Below are 25,877 nucleotides of genomic sequence, written 5' to 3'. Positions count from 1 at the left end.
AAAAAAAAACACAACAAATATGGAGACGAGGACTTAACACTTAGGCCGGGGGAGAAACAGCCATGGGGACACAACTGACTGGGGACACAGAGAGGGAACAGTTACTACTACAGTCACTAGAGCAGGGCGATATGACCAAAAATATTTATCATGATATACATTTGAAAATTTGCGATAACGATATAACTGACGATATAATTGACACTAGACAAACTAGTTTACAACTCCACAACTTTATTAGTGCAAAAAAAAATCAATGCATTTTCACTTAAACAAGCAGCTGTTTTTATGTGCATTAAAGTTATATAAAAATGTAACAGTGCAAATGCAAATTCATATTGGGCGTACGTATCCTCAGCATAACCATGTATAATATCCACAAAACTTAAAGAGGTTATACACACACAATACTGTAATATTATGTTGAAGCACAGTACGTGTCACTCCGCGAGGCTCCTGCCTACGATAGCCGCAATGCTCCGACAATCCATCAAGCGGTGCGAGTTTGTAGCTTAGCAAAGTCGTACTAAAACATTTGACAGATTTTCGAGCGCCGTGTACGACATAAAATCGTTTCGAGGTCAGTAAACACAACCAGAATTCATACATAAGGCACACGGGATTATAAGGGGCACTCTTGATTTTCAGAAAAATCAAAGGATTGATTTTAAGTGTATTTTCCAAAAAACACGGTAATAACGATCGCCCGCTAGCACGCTCTACCAAAAATAGTGCTTTGTTGTGTATCTGACGGATGAAAGCCAAACCAGTTCCACACCACTGAAGTTGCAGCATTTTTACAACCAATTCTGGTTCATCTATTTCATTCAACGATCTGCTTTCACCCTTCTAATTCTCCGCCATGCTTTTTCCGCCATGTGCGTACGAAAACAAAGGCACTGCGCATGCGCTTTTTACCCATACTCTATCGCGGTATTTCATTTTCTTATTGTTGCCCAACATTATACCGGTATTACTGTGAATGGTATGATATGGCCCAGTCCTAACAGTCACAGTAAAAAAAAAAAAAGTACCCTTTTCAATTCTAAGATATTTTCAGGTCTGTTCAGATGGAACTTTGCGAACCTAAACCTGCCATGTTCTTTTTAGAGAAAAGATGCTTTCTCCCTTCCAAACAACACATGCTTGTTCAGTGTTGTTCAGTGTGCTTCCATGAACTTTAACATTCAACTAACTGATACCTGTACAGTCTGAGTCAGCTTTGTGCGGTTTGTCTAAGCAAAACAAGAAGCTGAGCCTGGGGTTGTCCAGTGTCTTGAATGTTTTCCACTTGTGAATAATCTTTCTCACTGTAGAATGATAGACTTTAGAAATGGCATTATAACCTTTCCGAGACTGATGTGCAGCAGCATTTTTCTGAAGCCTGCATTACTCATTATGTTTACTGGACACCTGTTTTTACTCACATGCAATGTGTTTGTAATGTGCTTGTGCACTAGATGCTCACATGCTGCTCAGACATACTTTTATGTACGTCTGAGTTGATGTTAGATGATTCATATTAGCAACCATTGCTCGGCCTTCATGCATTCATTATGCTGCTGTTTATGTTGTGTTTTCAAGAAGTTGAACTTAGTTGTGTTCCTTTGGAAATCAGACAGAACTTTACAGCACTCAGCCTATGTTGTGTTCTTGATTTCCAATTAACAGACCTTGATGTGTTTTCAGGGACAACCTCATCGCCTGCTGGCTTTCTAGACATTTGACTTTTCTTTTGATGGTCTGATATCTGTTGTATTAAGCATAGTGTTACTCTTCCAGATCCAGAAAATGTCAAGCTTCACAAGAGCTGTGACTGAGATAGACAGGCACGTTGTCAGGCGGTAATTGGGGGAGCACTTAATTTGTTTTTGGTTTGAATTTTATTGATGAGACACACATTTTGAGTATTTTTTAATAATTTAATTGTGGTAGATTAAAATTGTAATTGAGTTTTAATAATTGTGCAAACTTATTTTGCACTGTTGTCTGGACTGATTAATGACATTGACTTTACTTTCTCTGGTCGTTGGTTTCCACATCATTGCTAGCTTCCTGGGTAGATGGCCTTTGTCTATTAACATTACCATTTAGCTCAGTGGGTGAGCAGACGACCGCATGCTGAATGGCTAAAAAGCAGCCGCCTGGGTTCAAGTCTGACAGCTAAGCAATAACTAGTTGGAATAAAGCCATGTCTTCACATTAAGTTACTAATGTAAAGATACTGCATTTCCCTGCTAGTTTTTAAACAAAGCCCTTACTGTCTTGCTTTTTTAATAAACATCTGTATGTTTACATATATGGAAAGAATACTGACTGATAGACTGAGATGAGTCTTTGTGTTTTTTTGCATACTTGTAAAAGCCAGCAAGTCACATTAGCTGGGAAAAAAGTTTTTAAATCTCTTTTTGATGTTATTGATACAATTGTATGTCTCAGCAATCACTTAAATTGCCAACTGGTTCTCCACCTGGAGGGTCAACTTAACCCAAAATAACTGCCGAGGGGTGTTGCCAACATGAAGACACTTACAAATGGACTTCCTTGATATCAGATTAAAGACTAAACAACTAAAAGATGCTAACTTGAAACTGATACAGCAACACAAAGCCGGGCTGTGACTGCAACTTTTTAACTAGATTTCTACCATATGCAAGAACACAGAGGAAACTGTCGAAAGGTTGCGTGGGGAGAGCAACCTAATAACCTGCGTGAGTCAGGTCAAATGCATCCATATCCTTAGTCAACCAATCCAGACATCTGACTGTGCTGTTTATATGTCTGCTAATGGCAAAGATAATTCAAAGCACTTGTGGGAGTCCATAAATAGCTTCTATTGTGATTAAGACCAGTGATGGTAGGAACGAAACAGGACAGGGTTCGACAAGGAGAGGAAGAATCTTGTTCACATAACAATAACAACAGCATAACTTGCATTTGATGACAGGAAATTCCAAGTAAATTCCATCTTGTGTGCTGTTTTTCTGTGTTGAATGTCAGAGCGGGCAGGGGGTAAAGCTCTGTAAGACACAGTGTGTATTTAGAGGAGTCTTAAAGAAGCAAGCAACTGCAGTTTATCACTGAGGTACCATTCTGCACTGTGGGAGATGACAAAATGGTCTATAAAGTCAACAAATAGGGTTATTTCATGAATGCATGATCATTTTTTAAATTAAAGCCCGATATGAGATAATCCTATATTTTCCAGTTATTTCATTTTCATTGACTTCTATTCTATTTAGCTGTTTTTCTTCTTTTTTTATCGTAGTTACTTTATCTAAGCCTTAATACTTACTACTACTATCCATTAAAAAATGGTATCAAAGTACGTTTTTAAATACATGTTTTATTTTTTTTACAAAAATACTCAATAACATTCATGTAGTAAGTGTCTCTTACTGTACACGTACGTGTACAGTAAGAGACACGTACAGACAATGTACGTGTCTACGTACATTGTCTGTACGTGTTTAACAACACATAAAAAATATTCAAATCAGACATGGGTTTATGTGTGTGTCTGAAAAAGGAATTCAGCTGATACTGTGTATCAGTCTTAAAAATCCTACACTGGCTGGGCTCTACTCTGTTCTGCTACTTCAGCTTTATTTTTAAGAAGTTATTGGAATGTATATTAGCTTACTGGATTAGCATTTGACCTCCACTTAAGGTAACCTTACTCTAGGTTGTTACAGGCTACACGATTTGAGTTTCCTTGGCTTCTAAAGTACCTGAGCCGGAAAAGGTAATTGCTAATTAATCCAAGGGAACTGAATAGTGCAGGTAAAATAATTAGCTCTGCTGATAAATGCCTTGTTCTAGGAATGCTGTCTTCAATATTGGAGTCAAAATAAAAATGAATCAGCTACAGTTTACAGTGAAGCTCTGTACTGTGGCTTGAAAATGCTCTCACATTCATGATGGCACAGTGTGCCATCTTGCCTGCCAGTTCCATCCACTTAGTGGTTTAAGTATGCAAAGCATGCCAAAAATCACAGACACCCTTCATTTACATCTTAAGCCCTACTCACTTCCTGTCAACAAGGCCCTCTGAAGCATGTGTGGTCTCAGTGTGCAGAGAGGAACACTGCACAGGACAGGTGGACAACGATGGCTGCGGTTTCAAAGTTAGCTGTATGCTATATACTGCATACTTGTACATCAGCGCAATGGTAAAACGACAACAAAGTTTACTTGGACACGATGAAGTTATGAATACCAGATAGATGCCAAGTTACAACTATCTAACTGCCCCCTTGTTGACCGCCATTGCAATATAAATGCTATATAGCTTTGCTTTGTACCATTAAGTGATTAACACCTAGTTCATACTCGCTACTGTCACTTTCACAAACAGCAGCATGCACCAAATGTGACATCAAACGAAGAATAAGAAGACGGGCATAATGAAGAAGGGTCAGTGTGAAAGAGAATGTGTTGGCTGATACTCTGTCTAGAGCACTTTCTCCTTGAATTAAACATTTTGGGGGTAATGTTAATTCTTGGGAAAGGGGGTGTTATGACTGTGATCGTAATCATATGTAAATTTGAGTGTGCAGGTGCTCCTCCGTGATTGGTGCATCCAGGGTGGATGGCTCGCACCGATTGGCTGAGGACCGGGAGGCAGCGGATAAGAAGAGACTGCCAGGGACTGCCAGGTCATTCATCCTCGGCCCAACCCAACCGGCAGACCGTTCACTGTGTCACTATGTTGGTTAATGTAAGAGCATGTAGGGGTGGACCGCCTTTTTGTTTGATCAGTTTTCTCCTGTTTTTGTTAGGCAGGGAGGAAAGTGATTGTCGTTTGGTTTAGTTCTTTTGAGTAGGTAAGTTGCGTTTATTCCTGAGATAGGCTACCTTTTGTTTGTTGTTTTGGCATTGGGTTAACCCTGAAGTTATGATATGCTGCCTTCCTTTGTTTAACTGCACTCATTGTAAATAAATCACTGTCACAAAATATTAAGTGTGTGACGTGCTGCTTGGGGTTGGACGGGGATGGATCACCCTTTATGTTGTGGTCTGGCCGTGCCTAGACGGGCCATAACAGTCAGTTTTTTACCAACGTTACAATGATTTCTCAGCACAGAGACACAGAAATTCTTGAGTAGAGTGACAGTGGCGCTACAACAGCTTGAAAAGATGACAATTAAAAAACTGATCCTTGCTGGCAATCAGCATTTTCATATGATTTTATAGCAATAGATAAGCAAGTTGTTGTAACGTAGCGACACTACATTAACCTGATGGTTTAGTTATTTCACAATATTAGCAGATAAAATCATTTGAAAATGGTCAATTCAGCCAACTTTATCCATTCGAGGACGTGTTTTGCTTTGTGAGATAACTTGAAATTTGTGTGTGTTAGCAGGCGATCTACTGTTGGTTAAGATTTGGTAAAAGAAAAACAGTGTGGGATTGGATTTGTTCCAAAAAACAAACAATCCCTCCATGAAGTGAATATCTTGCTGATGTCTTCTCACTTACAGTGCCATTTTTAATTTTACGATCTGTAAATAACATAGCAAAATTATACATTAAAATAATTACCTAATGGACCCTTAACAACTTTCTTTAGAGTGCCACATCCACTTAAAGTTTACCTGTCTGCAACTGGTTTGGCGATGTTTTCAAATATCTCTTCTTGTTTGGCGACCTGATCGAACACTTTCTGGAACCTGGAAAAAGGTGAGAGGTAAAAAAGGTGTTACGGCCATGATAAACTTGGCATAACAGGTATTTAACCCCGGGGTATTTAACCCCAGGTGTTTAATCCCGAGTCTAATATAGGCAGAGTTGTGAAAAAACTATTTGTCTTCCCGAGTTCTAAGTAAGGGGTAGACAATTATCCAAACCTTTGTTAGATCATAAATTAATAATAATGGATTGGATTTATATAGCGCTTTTCAAGGCACCCAAAGCGCTTTTACAATACCACTATTCATTCACTCTCACATTCATACACTGGTGGAGGCAGCTACAGTTGTAGCCACAGCTGCCCTGGGGCAGACTGACAGAAGCGAGGCTGCCATATCGCGCCATCGGCCCCTCTGGCCAACACCAGTAGGCAGTAGGGTAAAGTGTCTTGCCCAGGGACACAACGACCAGGACAGAGAGCCCAGGGATCGAACCGGCGACCTTCCGGTTACAGATGCAATTCCCAACCCCCTGAGCCACGGTCGCCCCCAAATTAACTCTGATTAATCACAGTTTTTGGGAAAGTAGAATTCAATTTCATTAACCACTCACAGGCCTGATTACTGCCCGACTTGTTGAATTAAGAAATCACTTTAATAGAAGTTAAAGTGACAGTGAAGTAGGCTATCTATAAGTTGGAAGAAAACTTAAAACAGAGATGAACCTTCCCAGGATTGGCCCTCCTACCAAAATTACTCAAAATCGATGACTCAGCCAGGTGGTCACAAAAGAACCCAGATCATTAATATAAGAACTGCAGGCCTCACTTGTCTGAGTTAAGGTCATGATTCAACAATAAGAAAGAGACTGTGCAAAAATGGCCTCCATGAAAAACTACTGCTGACCACAAAGGACACAAAGACTCGTCTCACATTTGCCAAAGCACATCCTGATGATCCCCGAGACTTTTGGAAAAACATTTTGTGGACTGACGAGACAAATGCCAAACCTTTTGTGCTGTTACTTCTGATGTAAAACGAACACACAATTTTATAAAAAGAACTGCTGCTTTGTTGCTTCTCGATGACTTGCCATAATTGGTGAAACCTTGAATTCCGTGCCCTGAAGCAAACAGGCACAGGTACATTCGGAGAGCTTTTTCTCTCTTAATAAATGAAACCAGCATTTTGTATATATACTGCTGACTAATATATATTAAAAAAAATCTAAAATATGTAAATGTGACAACAGGAAAACAAACACAAGAAAGCAGGAACTTGTGCTGTATATGTTGCTGGTATATCTGGGGTCATGTACCCACAGCAGAACTGAATAAGCACAAAAAGCAGCAAGAATTTAGTTTCCTGAGTGGAAGAGGAGGAGTTTGGTCATTCTGTTTTCTAAAGTAGTCACAGCCCGTCATGTTTTATCCCACAGTAAGATGAGAGAGATGAAGCGAGGAATCCGCCCAGGAAGGTTGTTAAATGTGGAAATTTTATTTCTATAAGGGCACAAGGGAACCTCCACAGGCTATTATAAGACTGTGTGGTTTTCAAGGCTTCTGAGTGTCCAGTGCTGTCTGACTCCCCAACTGTGAATTTAGGGCTTGGAAGCGTGGCATGAGCCCTGCCCAGAGGGTATATAAGGCTGCAGCTTTCACTACCAGCATTAAACAGATGTTCTGGCTCTTCACTGACAGGACTGGGGGATGAATTATTCACGGGAAAGTTCTTGTGCAACATTAAGAGCTTGAATTCTGTGTGTTGTCTTTATTCACACGATCTATTTCATTTTTTTTTTTTCTTGGACATTTTTAATGTCATGCCCTTATTTCAGACTGTAGCTAATTTGACTTTTCTTACAGACACAACCAAGCAGTAACGTCCACGTTTAAAAATGAAGCCACTGTGGAAATGACAAACTCTCCAGGTCTTCTAATATCCCCTTGAGGCTGAACCCCATAGACTCCAGTGTTAAATTGCCAGCGTTATAGCAGCAATAAACTCTCTTTGTCATAGCTTTAATGTTTTTTTTTTTAGAAGTAGATATGTACTTTTGCCCCTACTGTTATTTTCCATTGGGCTGCCTCTACCGATGGATCTGCATATTTGATTTGGTACAGATTTTATGGTATTGAAAACGGGGGTCTTTACGGTAATGGGCTAACCACTGTAACATGCAGCCACTAGTTCTTTTAAAAAAAAATTATATAACTCTTAAAGCCCAAATTTGCAGTATTAGGAGCTAAAAGGTCAATATGACCATAGACTGCATATGAAAGAGTCATGTATGACTGACAAGTCGCTATTCTATGAGCACAAAGTGCGCCTATTTTTGCAAAAGGGTGAGCAGATTCGCCCCTCCTTTGTCACATCCAGTTTCAAAGCACAAAGATAGGTGATGTCAGGGTGGCTACATTCATTTTTTTTTTTAGCTCGCTAAGCTTCAGTGAACTGACCTCTCAATTTGTGCTATTTGTGCTGGTTGTACCTTTTAATCCAATTACATGACAAATAACATTTTTACTTATCACTAAGTAGCAGGATTCTGTGTCTATAAATGCAGCTTGCTAAACAAGCTATCTAGCTTTTGTTTGATAACTTAGCACTTCACCGATTCTTGTTCAAAGAAAGACCCTACAACAATACCATTTGATCTCTGGCTGTCACATACCTGAAGTTGTAGCACTCTCTCTTGTTGTTAACAAAGCCATCAGCCAGGTCCTTGGGCACAAAAAACTCCAGAGAGGAACCTGTCTGGTTCTCATTGTCCACAGAGTACACCTGAGGGAGCCAAAGACAACAGCAGAGTCAGTTTTATATAGCAGAGGAAGGCTTAAAGACTTCTATATCATACCACAGGACTATGCAGACGGATTATAAGCACAGGCAGCTATGTTCCAGCTCAGTAGCCACACAGGAATTCGTAGTCTTCTATATGTTTCAATGTGCATGCTGTTACGGTATGTGGAGCCATACATGCGGCCCAAGTTAAACACAAAGACAATATATCATGTTAGGTCTAAAATATACGTTTAGACTTTTTGTGGCTTGGGTACTGCGAGCCCTGAAAATAAAAGGGTGGAGTTTATGGCGCTCATATCCTGTGGAAACAAATAGAACTGAACAAGCAATCACGATCAGCGTATAGTGTTGGCAAGCCCTGCAAAATCACCTCTACTAACCGAAGCTGAAGCCAAAGCGAGGAGGCGAGGAAAAACGGCACAACATTAAACCAATATAGAGTATTGAAAGTGAGGTCAGTCAGGTCAGCCTAAACACTCCTACCATTCGCTTTTCAGCTTCAAGCTTCAACATATGTTCTGGCATATGTTTCCAATGGACACTGATGCAATTACAAGTCCCTGAGGTTGCAGGAATAAAAGATAAGACCTAAATAACTGGATTGTTTTTCACTGTCACTCCGCCTGCAGTACTGCCTCTTCCATGTGCCAAACCTCAAAAAGCCCCCAGGAGGTAGCTGTTCTCATTTCACTGTGGGTGCCACAGAAAACCTTAAAGAAATAGGCTTATTTGTTTCCACCAGCTGCTGTGCTCACACAATAAAACAAGGAGAAGAAAATGATTTTCCCAGGAGTGCAATGACTATCATTTCCTATTTTTTTAATTAGTTAAACATTTTCTGTTAATTTTTCTCTCTTTCTCTCTCTCGCACTCTCTATCTATCTATCTATCTATCTATCTATCTATCTATCTATCTATCTATCTATCTATCTATATGTGTGGCATTCATCTCACAGCAGGTGTGTACTTTATTGCAAAATAACTCCAAGTGAGTTGGCTGATTATACCTTTTGGCTCATAATTTCATGTTTCATCATGCTGAGTCTGAAGCTCTCTGCAAAAAGATTATAAAGATATTACATCATTACTTAGAATGATTGTAATAATTAGTTTTTATACCCATACCAACTAGTGAGTTTTGTGGACTTGGAGAGGGCTTTCGAGGGTATCGTGCAGAGGGTATCAGTCTCTGTAATCTCAGGATCAACGACCTCCAGTTTGCACTGGAGCAGTTTGTTGTTTCAGTTATTTCTGTGCATTATGTTCACATCCATATTGTTATATAGCGCTGAACTAATCTAAACCACAAACTTTAGACATACTGTTTCATTAGTTCCAAATATTAAACATACAATATTTGGATATTCTGTTTCATAGCTAGAACTCCAATCACTGAATCCTCTTCTATTTGTTGTTTTTATTTAGTTGTTTATGCTGCAAGTCTAGTGTATGTGTTGTAGACTTTTATTGTGAAAGGCAAGACCAGGAAGAAGCCCTCTTGCACATGTATAGAACAAATAGGATTTCCGGTAGGAATAGGGCTGCAACAGGCCCATAAGCTTCAGGTGTTTCTGCAACCTTTGCTATGAGGCCTCATATGCTCAGGGACTTCCATCAGGGCACCACCTGGTACTGTTCACCACCTGATAAAGGGTTGCTGAGGCCCTAGAGAGGCTGGTGTGGATGGCACAGCACAGCAGTGAGCGCACGCTGCCTGACCTGCACCCAGCTGTGCCTCAGGAAGTCACTGAGAGGCACAAAGGACTCAACTCATCCAAACAGCAGCCTGTTGTCCTCCCAGTGCCCTCCGGCAGGGGATTCAAGATCCATAAATCACATGGGAACAGAGTGATGATCGGTTTTATCCCCACCCCACAAGACTAGTCAATAAAAGACAAACACAAACATACACACAGACAAGTGCAACCTAACTTCTGGGTACTAATTCCTTTTATAAGACATAATCATTATTATATATTCATCTATTTTGTGAGAAAATCAAAAAAAAACTTGTGTTTTCTTTATTAAATTTGACTAGTGAGTCCATGCAATTCAAGGTTATTATGGTGAACTAAAACTAAAAAGAAGTGTAAAAAACTTTCTGGTTCACTGCACCAGGAATACGAAAGTATTATCTTGAATAATTCATGATTTCACTGCTACTTTTACACTTCCAGAGCCATCCAGAGAGCCGAACTGGACCCTTTGGGCCTATTGCGGTGCCAGCTAGAAAGTTAAAACCAGCTCTAGTATTAAACAAGTTGTTTGAAACATAAAGATGTAAAAATCGTATTACTGTTGAAGTTTAGTGTCTTTCCTGCTGCGTTATCTGAATTGTAATGTGCATCTAATGTCAGCAGACTTAATGAATTCAAGAAACTGAAATATACTCTTGAAATTTAATCCACTGTTTTAAAAAGGGTTTTTGTGTGACTACACGTGGAAGCTTGATCAGTCTCTATACAGTAACAAAATCTCGTTTATGTTTTTTTAAACATTTTTAAAAAATAATAAATAAGGCCTTTTCCAGATTTCATTATACATAACAAATCAACCACATACATGTGGTTGATTTGTCCACGGTGCACAGTCTCATGTCTATAACAGTTTTTCTACTATCTTGCATCCAAAATTTTGAATTTCTTAACACTCAGCAGCTTCATAGATCTATATGTATGTAATTACACACACACAGTCCCTTTTGCCTTACATAGAGAAGATTAGACCTAAAGATAAAATACTATCTATTTTTACACCTGACAGACACTGTTACACAGAGCATTTGAGTCATATCACTGGATTAAGGATTAAACTACTTCCCAAATATGTTACTAAACTTACCCAGCGAGTTTTTTCTTCTTTCTTTGTATCTATCCACCTTAGTGGCGTCTCTGATTTCCTTTAGTTTGCCTGCTGTGTGCAGTAACAACACTGTCGCTCAGTTGTTCTCCAGGTCTCTCAGACTGTTTTGTTTCTTTTCTGGTTCATTTATTGGACTCTACTCCACTAATATAAAAGTAATATATAGATTTAGGTTAGTGCAAAACAAGTGTAGTAGATAAGACTTGATGATCTAATGTAAGGCCTTGTTTAAGCAAAAGAATCTAGCACAGTAGTGTTGGACTAAATGTTACTGTGAGGCACTTACCGCCACATTTTTCTTGGTGGGTTTAATGCGAGCGAATATCTGAATCGTCTCTTTCACCATTTTCCCCCCGGTAAAATGAAACTAAACCGGTTTGTTTTCCTCACAGCCAGATAGCTATCTGGCTAACGTTAGCATCACGGTCCTGCTGGCAGGAGTTTGTTGTATCTGGTTGCTAGGCAACTGTGTTCCGCCAACAAAGATCATTTGTTGATGTCAAGATGCCCCCTTGAAGTAAATTTCGCAGACTGGCAGTTTTAATTAATTTCACTTTGAAACAGTTTACATTTTTGAATCAGTAACACAATATGTAATTCTTGGTCTTTTCAGATAGTTATACAGGAAGTGTAACCACAAAACAAAGAGTCAGGCGGCTAAGAATAGGTGTTATTGTAGCGCACAGTGTGGTGGAAGAATATATTAGGTGGCACAGTCACAGGTAAAAACAAACAGGGATTCACAGCTGTGCCATTTTGCTCTGATGCTTCTTATTCTCCTCTAAGAATGCATTTTGTATATACAAGACAAAAGGTCGGCGCAGGTTCAATGACTCATTCAGTGGGCATACTGACAGAATTGTATTCAGCACTGTTGGCACTCCCCACACATAAGGCCGACGGCTCTTAGTCACAATGCAAATAGGTGTGACCACAGTTGCCCAGTCTGGCAGTTATAGATTTATAAAGAGGAAATAGGAAGTAATCATAAAGCTGCATTGCAGTTTTTTACTTTACACATAAACAAAACATGACCAGAAGTAGCAGCAAATCATAGCATTTCACTAACTTTTCTTTGATCCACCACAGACCAGATTCTTTCGGAAATGAAAGATCAGAGAAACCAGAGTGTGTTAAAATGAGAAATGTGAACAACCACACTGCTGCAGTTTTCCCACTGTGTGTTTTCAGCTACAAAGAAGTCAAATGCAGTTGCTATACCTGGTGTGTATAGCAGTCTATTCAGGCACAGATATTATACTACATCTCTTTATGTAAGCTTTGCAGGTTAACTTTTATTGCTGTGGTTGGAATTTTTTGCTTGATGTATTGTTAGTGACTGTGAATAAGTACGAGATCTTCTCTCTAATGGAAACACAGATTTGCTTATCAGCTGGTTTTCACTATGCTGCGGGTCTCTCTGTTTGAGAAAATGGGTTTGAGATGGGTTGATGGTCGCTGAGCAGCTGTCTCGGGTTCCAGTCTATATGTGTCCTTCTGTTTGTGGTATTTCACCCAAAAGCTGCACACCAGGCGGGCTATCAGAGACTTGTAGTAAAGCAGGATTAAATGAGATCATTTCAGATTTAACCAATTGTTTTTAGTGTTAAAAAAGTGGTCTTTTATTTATCAGGTTAGAGATCAACAAAATCACCACCTACAGATCAGTCAGATCTCTGGAAATAGTGAAACCCCTGCACATGAATCATATGAGGGTCTAAAGTATTTGTCTTTTATCTTGGTAGTAACTTTATCCCTGCTTTTTTCCTGCTGACTGCAAACCAAAAAACTGTGTTGCTCTATAAGCATTAATATATAATCCTAATCAATGATACTGATTTATACTTGCACACCTTATATCCAGTTTGCACAGAGTATATATTTAGGCTTGAATTTTTATTATTCTTTTTACTGTCTTTTAGAAAACAAAAAAGAAAACAAATAAAACAACAACAACAAAGCTGGAGCTGAAAGAATAAAAACATGCCTATTTATCTCTAAATATTGATTTAAGCAATTTGTCAGATTCTCTGATGACAGGGCTGTTCACTTGTAAAGTACAGCTGGTATTTTCCACCTCACTTCAAATAGGCTAAACTTTATTAATATGGTAGGGCTTACTGATATAGTAGAACCTTTCCAGCTTTACTGGAAATGCACACACATACTGTATTCATGAAGGGCTTTTAATGCCTTTCCCTTCACACACTCGCACTCTGCTGCTTTGTCTCCAGCGTTTGAATTCCTTTCAGACTGTATTGTGTGTTTAACCTGTTCATACTTTTCTGAGATCTTCCTTTGTAAAAACTGCTGCTCTGCTGCCAGTAGACCTGTCCGTGCTTATGATTGGTTACATACTTCTGACTCTGCCTCTTTCACGTAGGAAACTATGGATTGACTTGTTGAGTTGATAGACACCTTCACATGACCTCTTAGCCTGATTTCTTATTTGTGAAGCCAAATATGGAAAAAAGAAAAAAAATTGCTGAACTTGTTTCATAGTACAAAGTCCGGGTAATTCAGTGAGATCTGATGGATATCCTAGTGAGGGTATACACTATACTCCCAAAAGTATTCACTCACCCATCCAAATCATTGAATTCAGGTGTTCCAATTCTTGGTTGTAGGTGTGTAAAATCACGCACCTAGGCATACAGACTGCTTCTACAAATACTTGTGAAAGAATTCTAGTGTGGTAATGACCACGTCTCAGCTGTAAAGTGATTCAGCATATAAAATCACAGAGTGGGGTCAGCGGATGCGCATGTTGTGCAGAGGTTGACAACTTTCTGCAGAGTCAATCGCTATAGACCTCCAAACTTCATATGGCCTTGAAATAAGCTCAAGAACAGTGCGCAGAGAGCTTCATGGATTGGTTTCCATGGCCAAACATTTGCATCCAAGCTTTACAGCACCAAGCACAACAGAAAGTGTCAGATGCAGTGGGGTAAAGCACTGCACTCCAGAGCAGTGGAGATGTGTCCTCTGCACTGATGAATCACGCTTCTTTCTCTGGAAATCTGATGGACGAGTCTGGGTTTGGTGGTTTCCAGGTAGACGGTACTTATTAGTCCGAATTCTGGTATGTTGTGGGGTTGTTTTTCAGGAGTTAGACTTGGTCCCTTTGTTTCAGTGAAAGAAACTCTCAATGCTTTGGCATACCAAAACAATTTGAACAACTTCATGCCCCCAACTTTGTGGGAAATGTTTGTGGATGTCCCCTTCTTTTTCCAACATGACTGCGCATCAGTACACAAAGCAAAGTCCATAGAGACACGAATGAGCAAGTTTGATGTGGAAGAATTTGACTGGCCAGCACAGAGTCCTGACCTCGACCTGACAGAACACTTTTAGGATAAATTAGAGTTGAGAATGCGAGCCAGGACTTCTTGTCCAACATCAGTATCTGACCTCACAAATGCACTTCTGGAAAAATAGTCAAAAATTCAAACACACTCCTGAAGCTGGTGGAAAGCCCTACATATATTAAACTCTATGAATTAAGCCTAGGATGTAATTTAAGTTCATATGTGTGTGAAGGCAGACAAGCAAATACTTTTGGAAGTATACCTTTAAATGAGCTTTGCTCAGAGAATGTAGTGGCATTTCTGGGTCTCATTTCCTTCTCATCTTATTTTTGTGGTAGAATTTGAACTTGTGGATGCAGCAACGAACTGTGTTCACTAATGATGGTTTTTAGATGTGTTCCTAAGCCAGGTACTTTCATCTGCTCCATTATTTCCTGAGGGGTTGCCTCAACAGATGGATCCACATGTTTAATTTGGCACAGATTTTATGCTGGATGCCTTTTTTGATGTTACCCTACCATTTACACTTAATTTAGGACCGGCACCAGGAATACACAAGCTTGTGTCCTCCTGAGGGTGGATTTAGCATGTAAGGCAAATCTTTCAACCAGTGATTTCCACAACAGTCACATCTTCTTCTTTTTTTTTAAATTCAGCAGCTTGTCCCAATTGTGTGCAGAGATTTCTCCTGATTCTCTGAAACTTTTCACAAGATTATGAACCCTAAATGTTGGAATCTCTATTACATAACCTGATAATATCATTCCTGAATGTTCAACTAACTTCATAGTTACTTCTGAAAGACTCAGCCTACATGAGGTGCTGCATTATTCAAAGCCTAATCCACAACTCTTTTAGTACTATGTAGCATTTCCAGTCTTTTATTTACACCTCTCCTGACTTTTTCCTTTTCAAAAGCAATAATATTTTTCATTTCAACGTGTTTTTAAATGTAAATCATTGCATTTATGTCATGGTCCGGAGTCTGTGACTCCGTGTTTATGTTTAGTTTATTGGTATTCTGTGGTTTTGGGTACCTTAGGTGTTTATACTCTTCTGTTTCATGGTTCATGTTCTGTGTCCCCCAGTCTGTGTTAAGTTGGTGTGTTATGTCATTACGTGTATGTGTTTCCTGTTTTACTTTGTAGGTCCGTGTCTGTTCTCAGTGTGTTCAGTTTACTTTTCCCCTGTCTCGTCAGGTCGGATTACTCCCAGCTGTGCCCTCCTTTTGTGTCTCATCTCCTCGTTATCCTTCTGTGTATTTTAACCTCGTGTCTGCCTCTGTTAGTTGCTGGTTTGTCTGCGTTATTTCCCCGCCGCCATTCTGTGTTTATTGCTCCGGCTTCCTGGTCATTCTCTCTGCAAGGTACCCTCGTTCGTGTTCTGGTTTTGTGTTTAGTTTAGTTTTCCCAGGTTAGAGTTTTTACCGTTCTGTTTCTCGCCACCCTTTTTTGTTGTACTTCTCCGGTTGTAAATAAAGCTCACCCTCCACTTAAGCAGTCTGCATCTTGGGTCCGTTATTAATCCACACGGCCTGCCTCGGCACCCCGTGACAATTTAGCTCTTATTAGAATCTCACCCAGCAATTTATTTGGAAGCTGGGTCATAAGTATACATATACTCCAGGCTATTTTACTTCTAAGATCATACTGAAATTAAATATTCAGGTAGGATAAAGTGATATTCAAAAGGTCAAAGGTGAACTTCATGGTGTCATAAATTTTAGCAAAAGCATATATTTTTTTTACCATTTTAGTCGCAGTATTTAAGGAACAGAAAGAGAGACTCTGGCCATATTTCAGCTTTGGTATGTTCCTGAAGTCAGATCTTTAATACCCCCCTATTAAATTCCTTTAAAGTCTTCACTGCACATAGTATGAGTCGGCATGATGGGAAGGAGACAGGCAATTCTAGTTTCTCACACAGCTCCTGAAATCTGATTGTGGCCCTTGTTTCACCACTGAGGTGTTTTTATCACGGTGTGTGACACATTACAAACGACAACTCCTTACTGAAATCCTGTTGTCCCACTTGCTAATCTCTTGTGTTTTCAATGCGGTAAAAAAAAAGATAAGGAAGTTGGATTCTTTCATGTGAAAGCAGTGACAATTCAGACCAGCTGAACTCTTTCACAAATATGTCAACAGTATCTTATGATTCCAGGACTGATTCTTTGCATGCAAAATGCAACCTTTTTTCATTTCCAAGAAGGAAGCAGCCACGTCCACTTTCTGCACAGCAGTCATACAGTGTAGTTAAATGTTCTTCCTGGACAGAAAAGTGCATGCCGTAAACACCAACCAAAGGCTGGACTGGGCTTGTTTGGGAGCTGTGAACTTTTTTTTTTTTTTTAATATCCTGTTTTGGTCCGTGCGTTGTCTTTAGCTTCAGCCAACATAGCTGTGGTTTCTCCCCAATGGAGCAGACACTGCACGAGACTGATGCACGGAAGCGGACTTCAGGTCCGGATCAAGCACATTTTTGCTCTCAAGAAATGATGGACACTCTTTAAACAGTTTTCAGTTTTACATACATGCAAAATGAATTTTTCTAATGAATGATTTCCAGTAACTCAGCTTCAGTGTTTTTCACTTTTATATTTTTAATTTCCTGTACAGAGTTCACAGGCAGATCAAGTGACAATAAAAATGTACACAGGTTTCACAGTGGATTCAGTGATGATTACACAAGTTGACATGTGCAAGCATGCGTGCGCACGCACACAGACTTGCTCGCAAATGCATGCGTCATTGCCTCTGAAAAGACTAAGGTACAGACTGTTGTTTTGCTACAGACACAGGCTCAGGCTACATGCTTCAATCAAGCACATTTCAAAGCTCATAGGTCCTTAAAGGCAAAGAAGGAAACCAGTTTTTTCAGTCATCTTTGCCAGCATTGAACACCTTTGTCTCTCTAGTGCTTTTCCCTGGCTCTTGATCAAAAAGGTGTGCTCCAAGTCAGAGAATTTTAGCTGACAAACTCTGTGGTTTGTGGCTTTGACCTGCCATCATATCACCCAGTCTCCCTTGAGTTACATCCAGCTCACATTTTTTGCTTCTCCTTTTAAAAGCCCATCCTCCTAACTACCTGCAAAACAGTGGAAAAAAAAAAAAAGAATATTTTTTCTCTTTTGCCTCACGGCTTCGGTACCTGATCCAAATCCAACCCCTTTAGTAGACTGCACAGAAGTGGATGAGACATTAACTCTACTTGCCATTGCATGCTTACAGGACTTACAGTAGCCTGAGAACCAAACACAGACATGTTTGAGTGTTTCTGTTTCTCTGCATCTTTGTCTACATTTATATTTATACTTAAAGATAGTGAACATGACCTAATTCATTGTTATTTTACTATACTGATGTTAACTGGTATATACACATTGGTAGATTTATACCAGTACAGAGTGATGATATGTTGTATAAGACCACTAAAATAATAATAACAAACATTATATATTATCCTTCCATCCATCCGTTTCCTGCCTCTTATCTGAGTCCATGTCACAGGGATAGTAGTCTAAGCAGAGATACCCACATTTCCCTCTCCCCGACCATCTCACAGCAAAAGCAGTTAAACTGCATTCGATCCACACAGACAGCCTCTGAGCTTTCATCACAGGCCCGACTTTAGCCAAGTGTCTCTTCTGCAGTGTTGACTTTTGATTATAAATGTTAGACGAGATAGACAAGATTAAAAATGAGTATATCAGCTCAGGTCAGGCTGAGTTGGTTTGGACATGTGCAGATGACATTTTATATACTTTACAAATGATGATGAAGATGGAGCTGTAGGGTAGGAAGAAAACAGAACGACCTCAGAGGAGATTCATGAATGTACTGTAGGTGTCAGAGTTCTGGGTCGTTCTGGCCCAGCATTTTGTGTTTCCTTGTGATATTTCTGTATTTTGGGTAGTTATGTTCCCTCGTTAGGCCCTTGATTATTTTGCATTTTCCCCCTGTGTCTTTGCACTCTGTCTCCCCCTCTGTGTGTCTGTGGTTTTTGTGGTGTGAGTTCTTGTACAGTGTTTCCCTTAGTCTGTTATGTTTTCCGTCTTGTTTTCCCAGCCCGTCATGTCTGCCTCTCTCCCTCGTGCTCATCTGTGTTCTCTCTCCAGTCTATGTCTTTGTACTTCCTGTTTTACTTTGATAGTCTCCGTCAGTGTCCTTCATGTTGTGTTTGCTCTTCTCCCTGTCTCGTTATAGTTATCCGTGTCAGCAATACTCCTGTGTGCTCCTGTGTTCCTCTTTAGCTCTCTGTGTATTTATGTCAGAGTCTCCCTCAGTTCTGTGTCGCGTTGTCCCTCATGGCTGTGTCTCCCTGTGTGTCTCGTGTTTTAGTTTAGCATTTCCCAGTGTAGTTTATTCTTTGGACATCTTCCACGCCTGCAATAAAGCAGTGTTTTGAGTTCATGTTTTGGTTTCCACGTTTGAGTTTGCATCTGGGTCCTCTCCTGCCTGCACACAGCCGCTTCATGACTGTAGGAGAACCTGCACAGGGTTGGTGTGACACGATGCTAGGAAAGGGAGAAATGCAGGCAGACCATAGTTGCACAATGGAGCCATTGCATAGTTGCACATAAAATGGGACACTTGGTCACTTTGCTAAGGAAGCATCTCACTTCAACTGGCTCTTTTTCATTTGGAGGTGTAGAACAGTAGAACTGAACGACTGAGCTCCAATTTCTAATTTCTAATTTCTAATCTGATTCTCTGCTGTCAACGGACACCTTGTGCAAAATTTGGAAATGCCTGCAGCAGAACAGGGTGAACGCTCTAGTGCAAAATCAAGTGATTCTGAATTTCTATTGCATCTTTACTCCACTGTCAGTATAAAAGTGTGTATTAATTTGGCTTTAATAACATAAGATGAATGTCTGTGTTGTTTTGAATTTCCCCATCTTCACATCTTTTTACTAGCTGCTTTTGAATGATGTACATTTGGATGGATCCTTGTTACTAAAAAAAAAAATATATATATATATATATAGTTCAAATGCTTTCAATATCACTTTCAGTGCATCATAAAAATATATTTAAAAGTACTTTATGGCCAGATGGAGCATAAACCAAAGTGTTGAGTGTCGTTTTCAGCAGTGGAGTTTTTGCTATTTCAGTCTGGGGTTTCAGCAGCTCTCCTGCCTTCCTTTCCAGTGCACCGTTTTCTGGTCAGTCGCTGCGTCCAAGGGAATTCTTTAGGGCTTTTCGCTATGTGTTATTCTCTGAGGCTTCTGCCCTCTGTTATGCTTGCTAGGCCCCGGCATATCAGACTTCAGTCTGCATTCCTGAAATACTGTATATGAACCTCCAAGACAAAAAGACCTGCAATATTGTGGGTCGGATTTGGGGATGAGCCAGGAGTCATGCACAGTAACATTTAGCATTTTCTGGATCCATCAGCATGTTTTTTTTCTGTCAGTTTGAGGAGGAAATAAATTACTCTTCAGTGATTTATTTAAGAATGCCTTGCTCTAAATGAGATGTGTTTCACAGCAGTGAAATGCAACTAGCTGACATGTAGTCTGTCCACAAGGCAAAATGAATGTAGAATTCCTTCACTAAGCAACTGTTTTCCATCTCTTACTTATTTATACAATAAAAGGCAATCAAGGTTACCTGCCACAACATCTCCCAGATGATTATCTTAAAAAGCATTTAGTTCTGTTAGTAGATATGACACTGTCGCACAACTCTTTCTGATCACAGCTTTTTAAAAACTTGTCAAAATGGTAAAACAATTACTGACGTGTAGAACGGACACATTTGACTGGAAAATCTGATGCACACTTTTTCCTTTTAAAGCAACTCTCGTGCTTGGCATTTTTAGCATGGGGGAATTTTTAGACTGTTGTTGCATAATGAACATTATGTCAAGCGTTTTCATTGACTGCAGCCCAGCAAACCTTGCTTTCCTCTCACTTCAGGCCACTGTAATTCATTTTTAACCATCTGTGTAAATAACAGCTTAGTCACCTCAACTTCCTCGTCGTTTGGAAAAGATGTTTCTGCTCATGGAAAAGGCTGCACTTCACTCGCAAGTGACCAAACACTAGAGCAGATTCTTGTCAAGCAACTCCTTTTTGGCCATTCCTTCCTCCTGCTCCAACTCTCCACCCCAAATTCATGCGGTCAGGAGTTTGGACAGTGGAACTGGGCGGTCCTGCTGGTCTGGCGATGCTTGGCAGTGGGTAAAGAGGGTGGATTTAATCCCTCCCTCCAAGGCCTGGAGCTCTGAATTCAGAGCTAACCGCTCTAACTGCACCGTATAAATAGAACAAACTTGGTTTTGAGCGAGCCCACATCTTCACTTCACTGTCAAGCAAAAAGGAGAGGCAAGAGGTCAGAGAGCAGCGAGGAGAATGTGTGTACAATAAAACATACTGATTTTATTGAGAAGTGGAATTTCCTTCTAACCTTTGGTCAGCAGTGAAAGAAGAAGGATAGGGAGTGCAGGAATGGAGGGAAAATAAATGGATTTGAAACGAGAGACAGGGTGAAAAGAGCAGCAGAAGAACATCTGCAGCTGGAATGAGAAACTCTGAAAGAACTGCAAGAGTTGGAAATACTGGGCAGGATTTCTACAGTAAATCCACATTCTCCACCTTTTTTTATGTGATGATGGGCAAGAGCCAGCAGCTCTCTGTCCAAGTCCACTTCCCAGCACAAACCAAGTCCAGGTGATGGTCCAGCACATGTGCAGTGTTATGTAAGAACTGTGGAAATGCTTGCTGGCTGATTCTAATGAGTTGAGTGGGAATTTGTCATGAGAGTTCCCGCAGGTCCAAAGAATTCCTGCTGGCAAGGATATTCCAGGATCCAAATTAATCTCCTCATGCGGGAGACTTACAATTCACTAACCTGCACTGCTGAACTCAACGACCTTTAAAGTCATGTTTAAAGAAAAACTAAAAAATGAAACAGCTGCCATAAACTGCAGTTCCTCCAATGGCCACTTGAGACTGCCTCCAAAATCCTCATAGACCCCATGTTAAAATGTTAAACTGTGGGGTCAAACAAAAATGTTAGCCGTATAAACACAAAGTATGTAAAAGGTGGTGGGTAATCAGTAAATCACGCTCCATCCACCACAGCACAGCAATGTATATGTAGCCTGTGTGTAGTGTGTGCGTGGTGGTAGCACTTACAAATTGGAGTTGTGAGTTTGTTTCTTCATTGCTTTAGGGCTGCTTTGCCAAACTGTTACCTCTCCCTTAAAGACTCACAAAGAGAGGGATTGGGTTGTGCTTATGGAGGATGCTCATTAGCCAGATGTCAGGGTAATGTTGATTATCTCTCCTTCACAGATGCTTTTTTTTTCTCATTCTATGCGACTTGGCATTGGGTAGCTTGGAGTCGTGGCACGTAAATAATGTAACAATAATGTAATGTGGGTTCAAATCCTGACCAAGGCATACATTCATATTTTAACAAATATGTCTGCTGAATAACTAAATCTTCTCCAAAGGTAAGGCAGTCTCCACAGACTCCCATGTTACAATGTCTAACTTTATAACAGAAATATACAGTGGCCCCAGAGACAAAGCAGGTACAAACTCCAAAGCACAACGGAAGTGCTCCAGGACGCTAGGGGCAGTGTTGAACTCGATTTGCAAAATAAACGGCAAGTTTGTTGCAAACACATAGAGTTGGGTACCGGTGGAAAACACCTGCAAGGATAGAACAACCACACTAATATCTATTCAAATAATTTTTAAAAAAATGTAAAAAAAAAACCCCCAACAACAACAAAAAACTACCACACACCAAATCCGGTCGTTGGTACTTCCTGGCTTGTGTAGCCACTAGGTAACAATAGCTCAACACTGCCCCTAGCGTCCTGGAGCACTTCCGGTGTGTTTTGGAGTTTGCATGTGTTTTGGAGTTTGTACGTGCTTCGGAATTTGCATGAGTTTTGCAATTTGTGCGTGTTTTGGAGTTTGTACCTGCTTTGTCTATAGGGGCCACCTAGAAATAAACCAGTTTACACTCTGCTACTAAAACTGTTTGGGTCTTTGTAGTTAATGCCATGAATTCATGTTACTGTATTTGTGTTAGGGTTTTGTTTATTTAGCATTTTAAATGCAATTATCTAACAAATAATGTGGCTTGTATTGCAGTTATTTGTGTTAACAAACTACCAGGCATGCTGCGCTCCAGTTTTGGTCAAATAAATTTTGTAGCTGTGTCCAAATTCATGGGCTGCATCCTCCTGAGGACCCGGCCCACGTAGACCGCAAAGGCCGGGTCGGGTAGGCCGGAAGTAAACATTGGACGGTCTAGCCTTCAGATTCTCGGTGAAGTTTAATAAAATCGGCCGTCTGCTCCTTGCTATCTAAAATATGACAGGACATTGGCGTAAATTCTCGACCATCTCACACTTCTGTTTAATCAGTTTTCTGTTTGACGTTTATTCAGCTGTGTGAAAACCAAGGAGGAACCCACCCGGGGATTAATAAAGTTTTATTTTAATCTAATCTAATCTAATCTAATAACTTTAATCTCAGCCAAACTGATTTACTCACGAACAAATAAAACACTGAAAAAAGCCCAACAATAACATTTTTAGGTTGTCTAAGTGACTTATATATTACGTTTAACCTGAGTAGTGAAAGTTCGCGGTGATCTGGGAGTCCGGGCGTTGTGCCGGGCGTTGTGCCGTTCTCTGCGGCTCCAGTGACCCTCGAGCTCCCGGCTAGCTATCGAGCTGGTGGGTAACAGACGTCTCCGAAAACGTCCAAGCACTTTTGCAAATATGCGATATCTTGATAAACCGAGCAGATATTTGAAGTTTACACACCCACATTCTTGCCTGAAAATATGTTAAAAGTTTATTTTGTGACCCAGAAAGATTAATAAGAGTAATTTTAAAACTTAGTAGCGGCCACCATTGCCGGAAACTGGAGTTTGGCTGAGCCGCACTATGAATTCTGGGATATGGTGGGCCACGAAGGACACACCCGACCCATCCTTCAAATTCGGGGAAAAGGAGGACTGCATTCGGAGGAGTCTACGAATTTGGACAGCCTTCGGCGTGTCGCTGTGACATAATTGGCCTACAAATGCAGCCTCAGGAGGATGCAGCCCATGAATTTGGACACAGCTTGTATGTTATGTCACTACCCGATCCGTACCGGAAACCCGATCCGTACCACGCATGCACAAATCTTACGTCACTTCCTCTCTTTGCCAACATTGGGACAGTTAATGTATTTAAGTGACACAGTTAGCGCCCAGTTAGCTCCTAGCATTTCTCAAGAGCTCTGCCTCCTTTTCGACTGCCCGGGACATTTAAACAATGCATAATCCGTTTAAAAACAAATTCATGCTTTGCTCCTCAACAGAGAGCGTCCCCCGATTGAACAACAGCGCTGTAAAATAAGAAGAATGGCACTTAATTACAGACTTAATAATACTGACTTAGTAATATGTCACGTGAAGATTCATCAGCCAGATTAAGTGTTTACTGACAGTGATAGCGGACATCATCCTCACTAATCCAACAATCCTCTCCACACAGACAAGCATAAACACACTCGACTCAATAAATCAAATTTAACACGCATTTATAATGACGCTAGTTCAGTTTACAATACGTTTTATTCGCTCGGTCAGCAGGTGGCGGTATACACTGGGGAGTAAACTGCTATTAAACGAAATAGAAGAAGAAGAAAACCTCTGCACATGCGCAGTACGGATCGGGTAGACCCGATTTGTATGGTCCAACTTTGCACATGCGCAGTAAGGATTGGGGAGTCCTGATCCGTAACTGTCTTTTTATTTTTCGTTTTTGTCTACATTATATTGAAATGTTTCATTATTGCAAACGTTTCAAGACATACTTATTATTCTTAACATCTTAACAGATACTCTGACCCATAACTATCGTAAAATGCTTCAACCGGAAGTGGACACCTTTTGCACATGCGTGGTATGGATCGGGTTTCCGGTACGGATCAGGTGGTGACATGTTACTTAGCACTAATTAGCAGGTATCTGTGTAGCGTCTCTTGCTAAACAAGCTAGCTAGCTTTAGCTAAAAGCATAGCACTTCACCATTTCATCCAAATATGGTCACTTCTGATTTCAAAGCAAAAACAACAACAATAACAATAAACCAAACAAACAAAAAACAAAACAGCGCTAACATTTACAGTAAACACAGGGCTTAATAAACCACTTACACACTACTTTTATCTTTTATTTATAGTCAGAGCTTTAGGGCTGCTGTTGTTGCGTGCCACTCCTCACGCAATAACCTGTGGGCTGTCACTGTTACCCCTGGCAAGCCATGTCATGTTATGTCAGAGAGCCCATGGTGATAGTGTAGCTGCCAAACACATTCTGCTTTTTTTTTTTTTAAAGCCCAAAACAAAACAAGGCAACAGAATAAATAGTTGGACGCACACTGAAAACCATAAAGGGTTTTAAAATGTTTTACCATGCAAATAAAATTATATTTGCTTTGTGTCATTTGACCATTTGGTTACATAATGCTTTAAAATCCACAAGCAGGACTGGGGACAGTTGGTCACAACAATGGATTTGTGCATTGATTGGCAGCAATGTGTCACCATTAATCAGACCAAAGTAAAGAGATTAGAGAGTGTGGAGTGGGATGCTGCTTTACAGCAAGACAAACTCAGTTTCTTCTCTAGTTGTCATCAGGAATCATTATTTTGCCCAAATCAGTGTTCATGTAATGGCACTGCAGTGATATTTTTTTCTTGAAACCCACGCATTAAAGCATGCACACAGTGCTCCACCATAAACAGGAGAAGATAATAGCTCTACGGCTCTGCAGCCAAAGACAGGGAAACGCAAAGAGGCTTTGATGACAGTCAGGAAATGAAAGGGAATGTATCACACGAGGCAAAAATAGAACAGAGTGCTATCTTATTGATTCTCAGACTCTGTAGTCATCACAATAAATGAAGCAAGAGAAAGAAGAGAGGATAATCTAAAAGAAAGGGTGATGGAAAGCACATCCAGATGACTTTGCATCCTTCCACGTTGAAAGCTAATACGAGAGGTTGGTTGGAGAGCTAATTGAGCTGCACTTTTTGCTTCTGTCTTTCACCCTTCATCAGAGATGGAAAAACAGATACTCTGCATGTCTGTGCCTACAGTCTACGTCATATCAGCAGTCAGAATCTATCAGAGCATGCAGTTCAGTCGAAGAGAGCCGGGCCTCTGTTTTAATGAGTGACTCATCTGAGTCATGTCAGGTGAGGAGTAACAGGAAGGCGTGAGAAGGCGTCCTTCAGGTGTAA

At 40.3% G+C, this 25,877-nt stretch overlaps 1 protein-coding gene across 1 annotated transcript in view; it reads right to left on the bottom strand.

Moving 5' to 3' along the window:
• Positions 1–11,751, bottom strand: part of kif6 (kinesin family member 6) — a 75,387-nt gene extending 63,636 nt beyond the window's left edge. The window contains exons 1-3 of the mRNA XM_005746485.1: positions 11,587–11,751; positions 8,308–8,417; positions 5,601–5,675 (exon numbers count right to left, since the gene is read on the bottom strand). Of these exons, the coding sequence (XP_005746542.1) occupies positions 5,601–5,675; positions 8,308–8,417; positions 11,587–11,646 (245 nt within the window). The 5' untranslated portion in view covers positions 11,647–11,751. The remainder of the gene's footprint in view (positions 1–5,600; positions 5,676–8,307; positions 8,418–11,586) is intronic.
• Between the last annotated feature and the right edge of the window lie 14,126 nt (positions 11,752–25,877).

The sequence above is a fragment of the Pundamilia nyererei genome, unplaced genomic scaffold (assembly GCF_000239375.1).
Source record: "Pundamilia nyererei isolate P.nyererei 1_Seehausen unplaced genomic scaffold, PunNye1.0 scaffold00179, whole genome shotgun sequence".
In the NCBI taxonomy this organism is placed as follows: domain Eukaryota; kingdom Metazoa; phylum Chordata; class Actinopteri; order Cichliformes; family Cichlidae; genus Pundamilia; species Pundamilia nyererei.
This window is presented reverse-complemented; position numbering and strand designations above follow the sequence as displayed.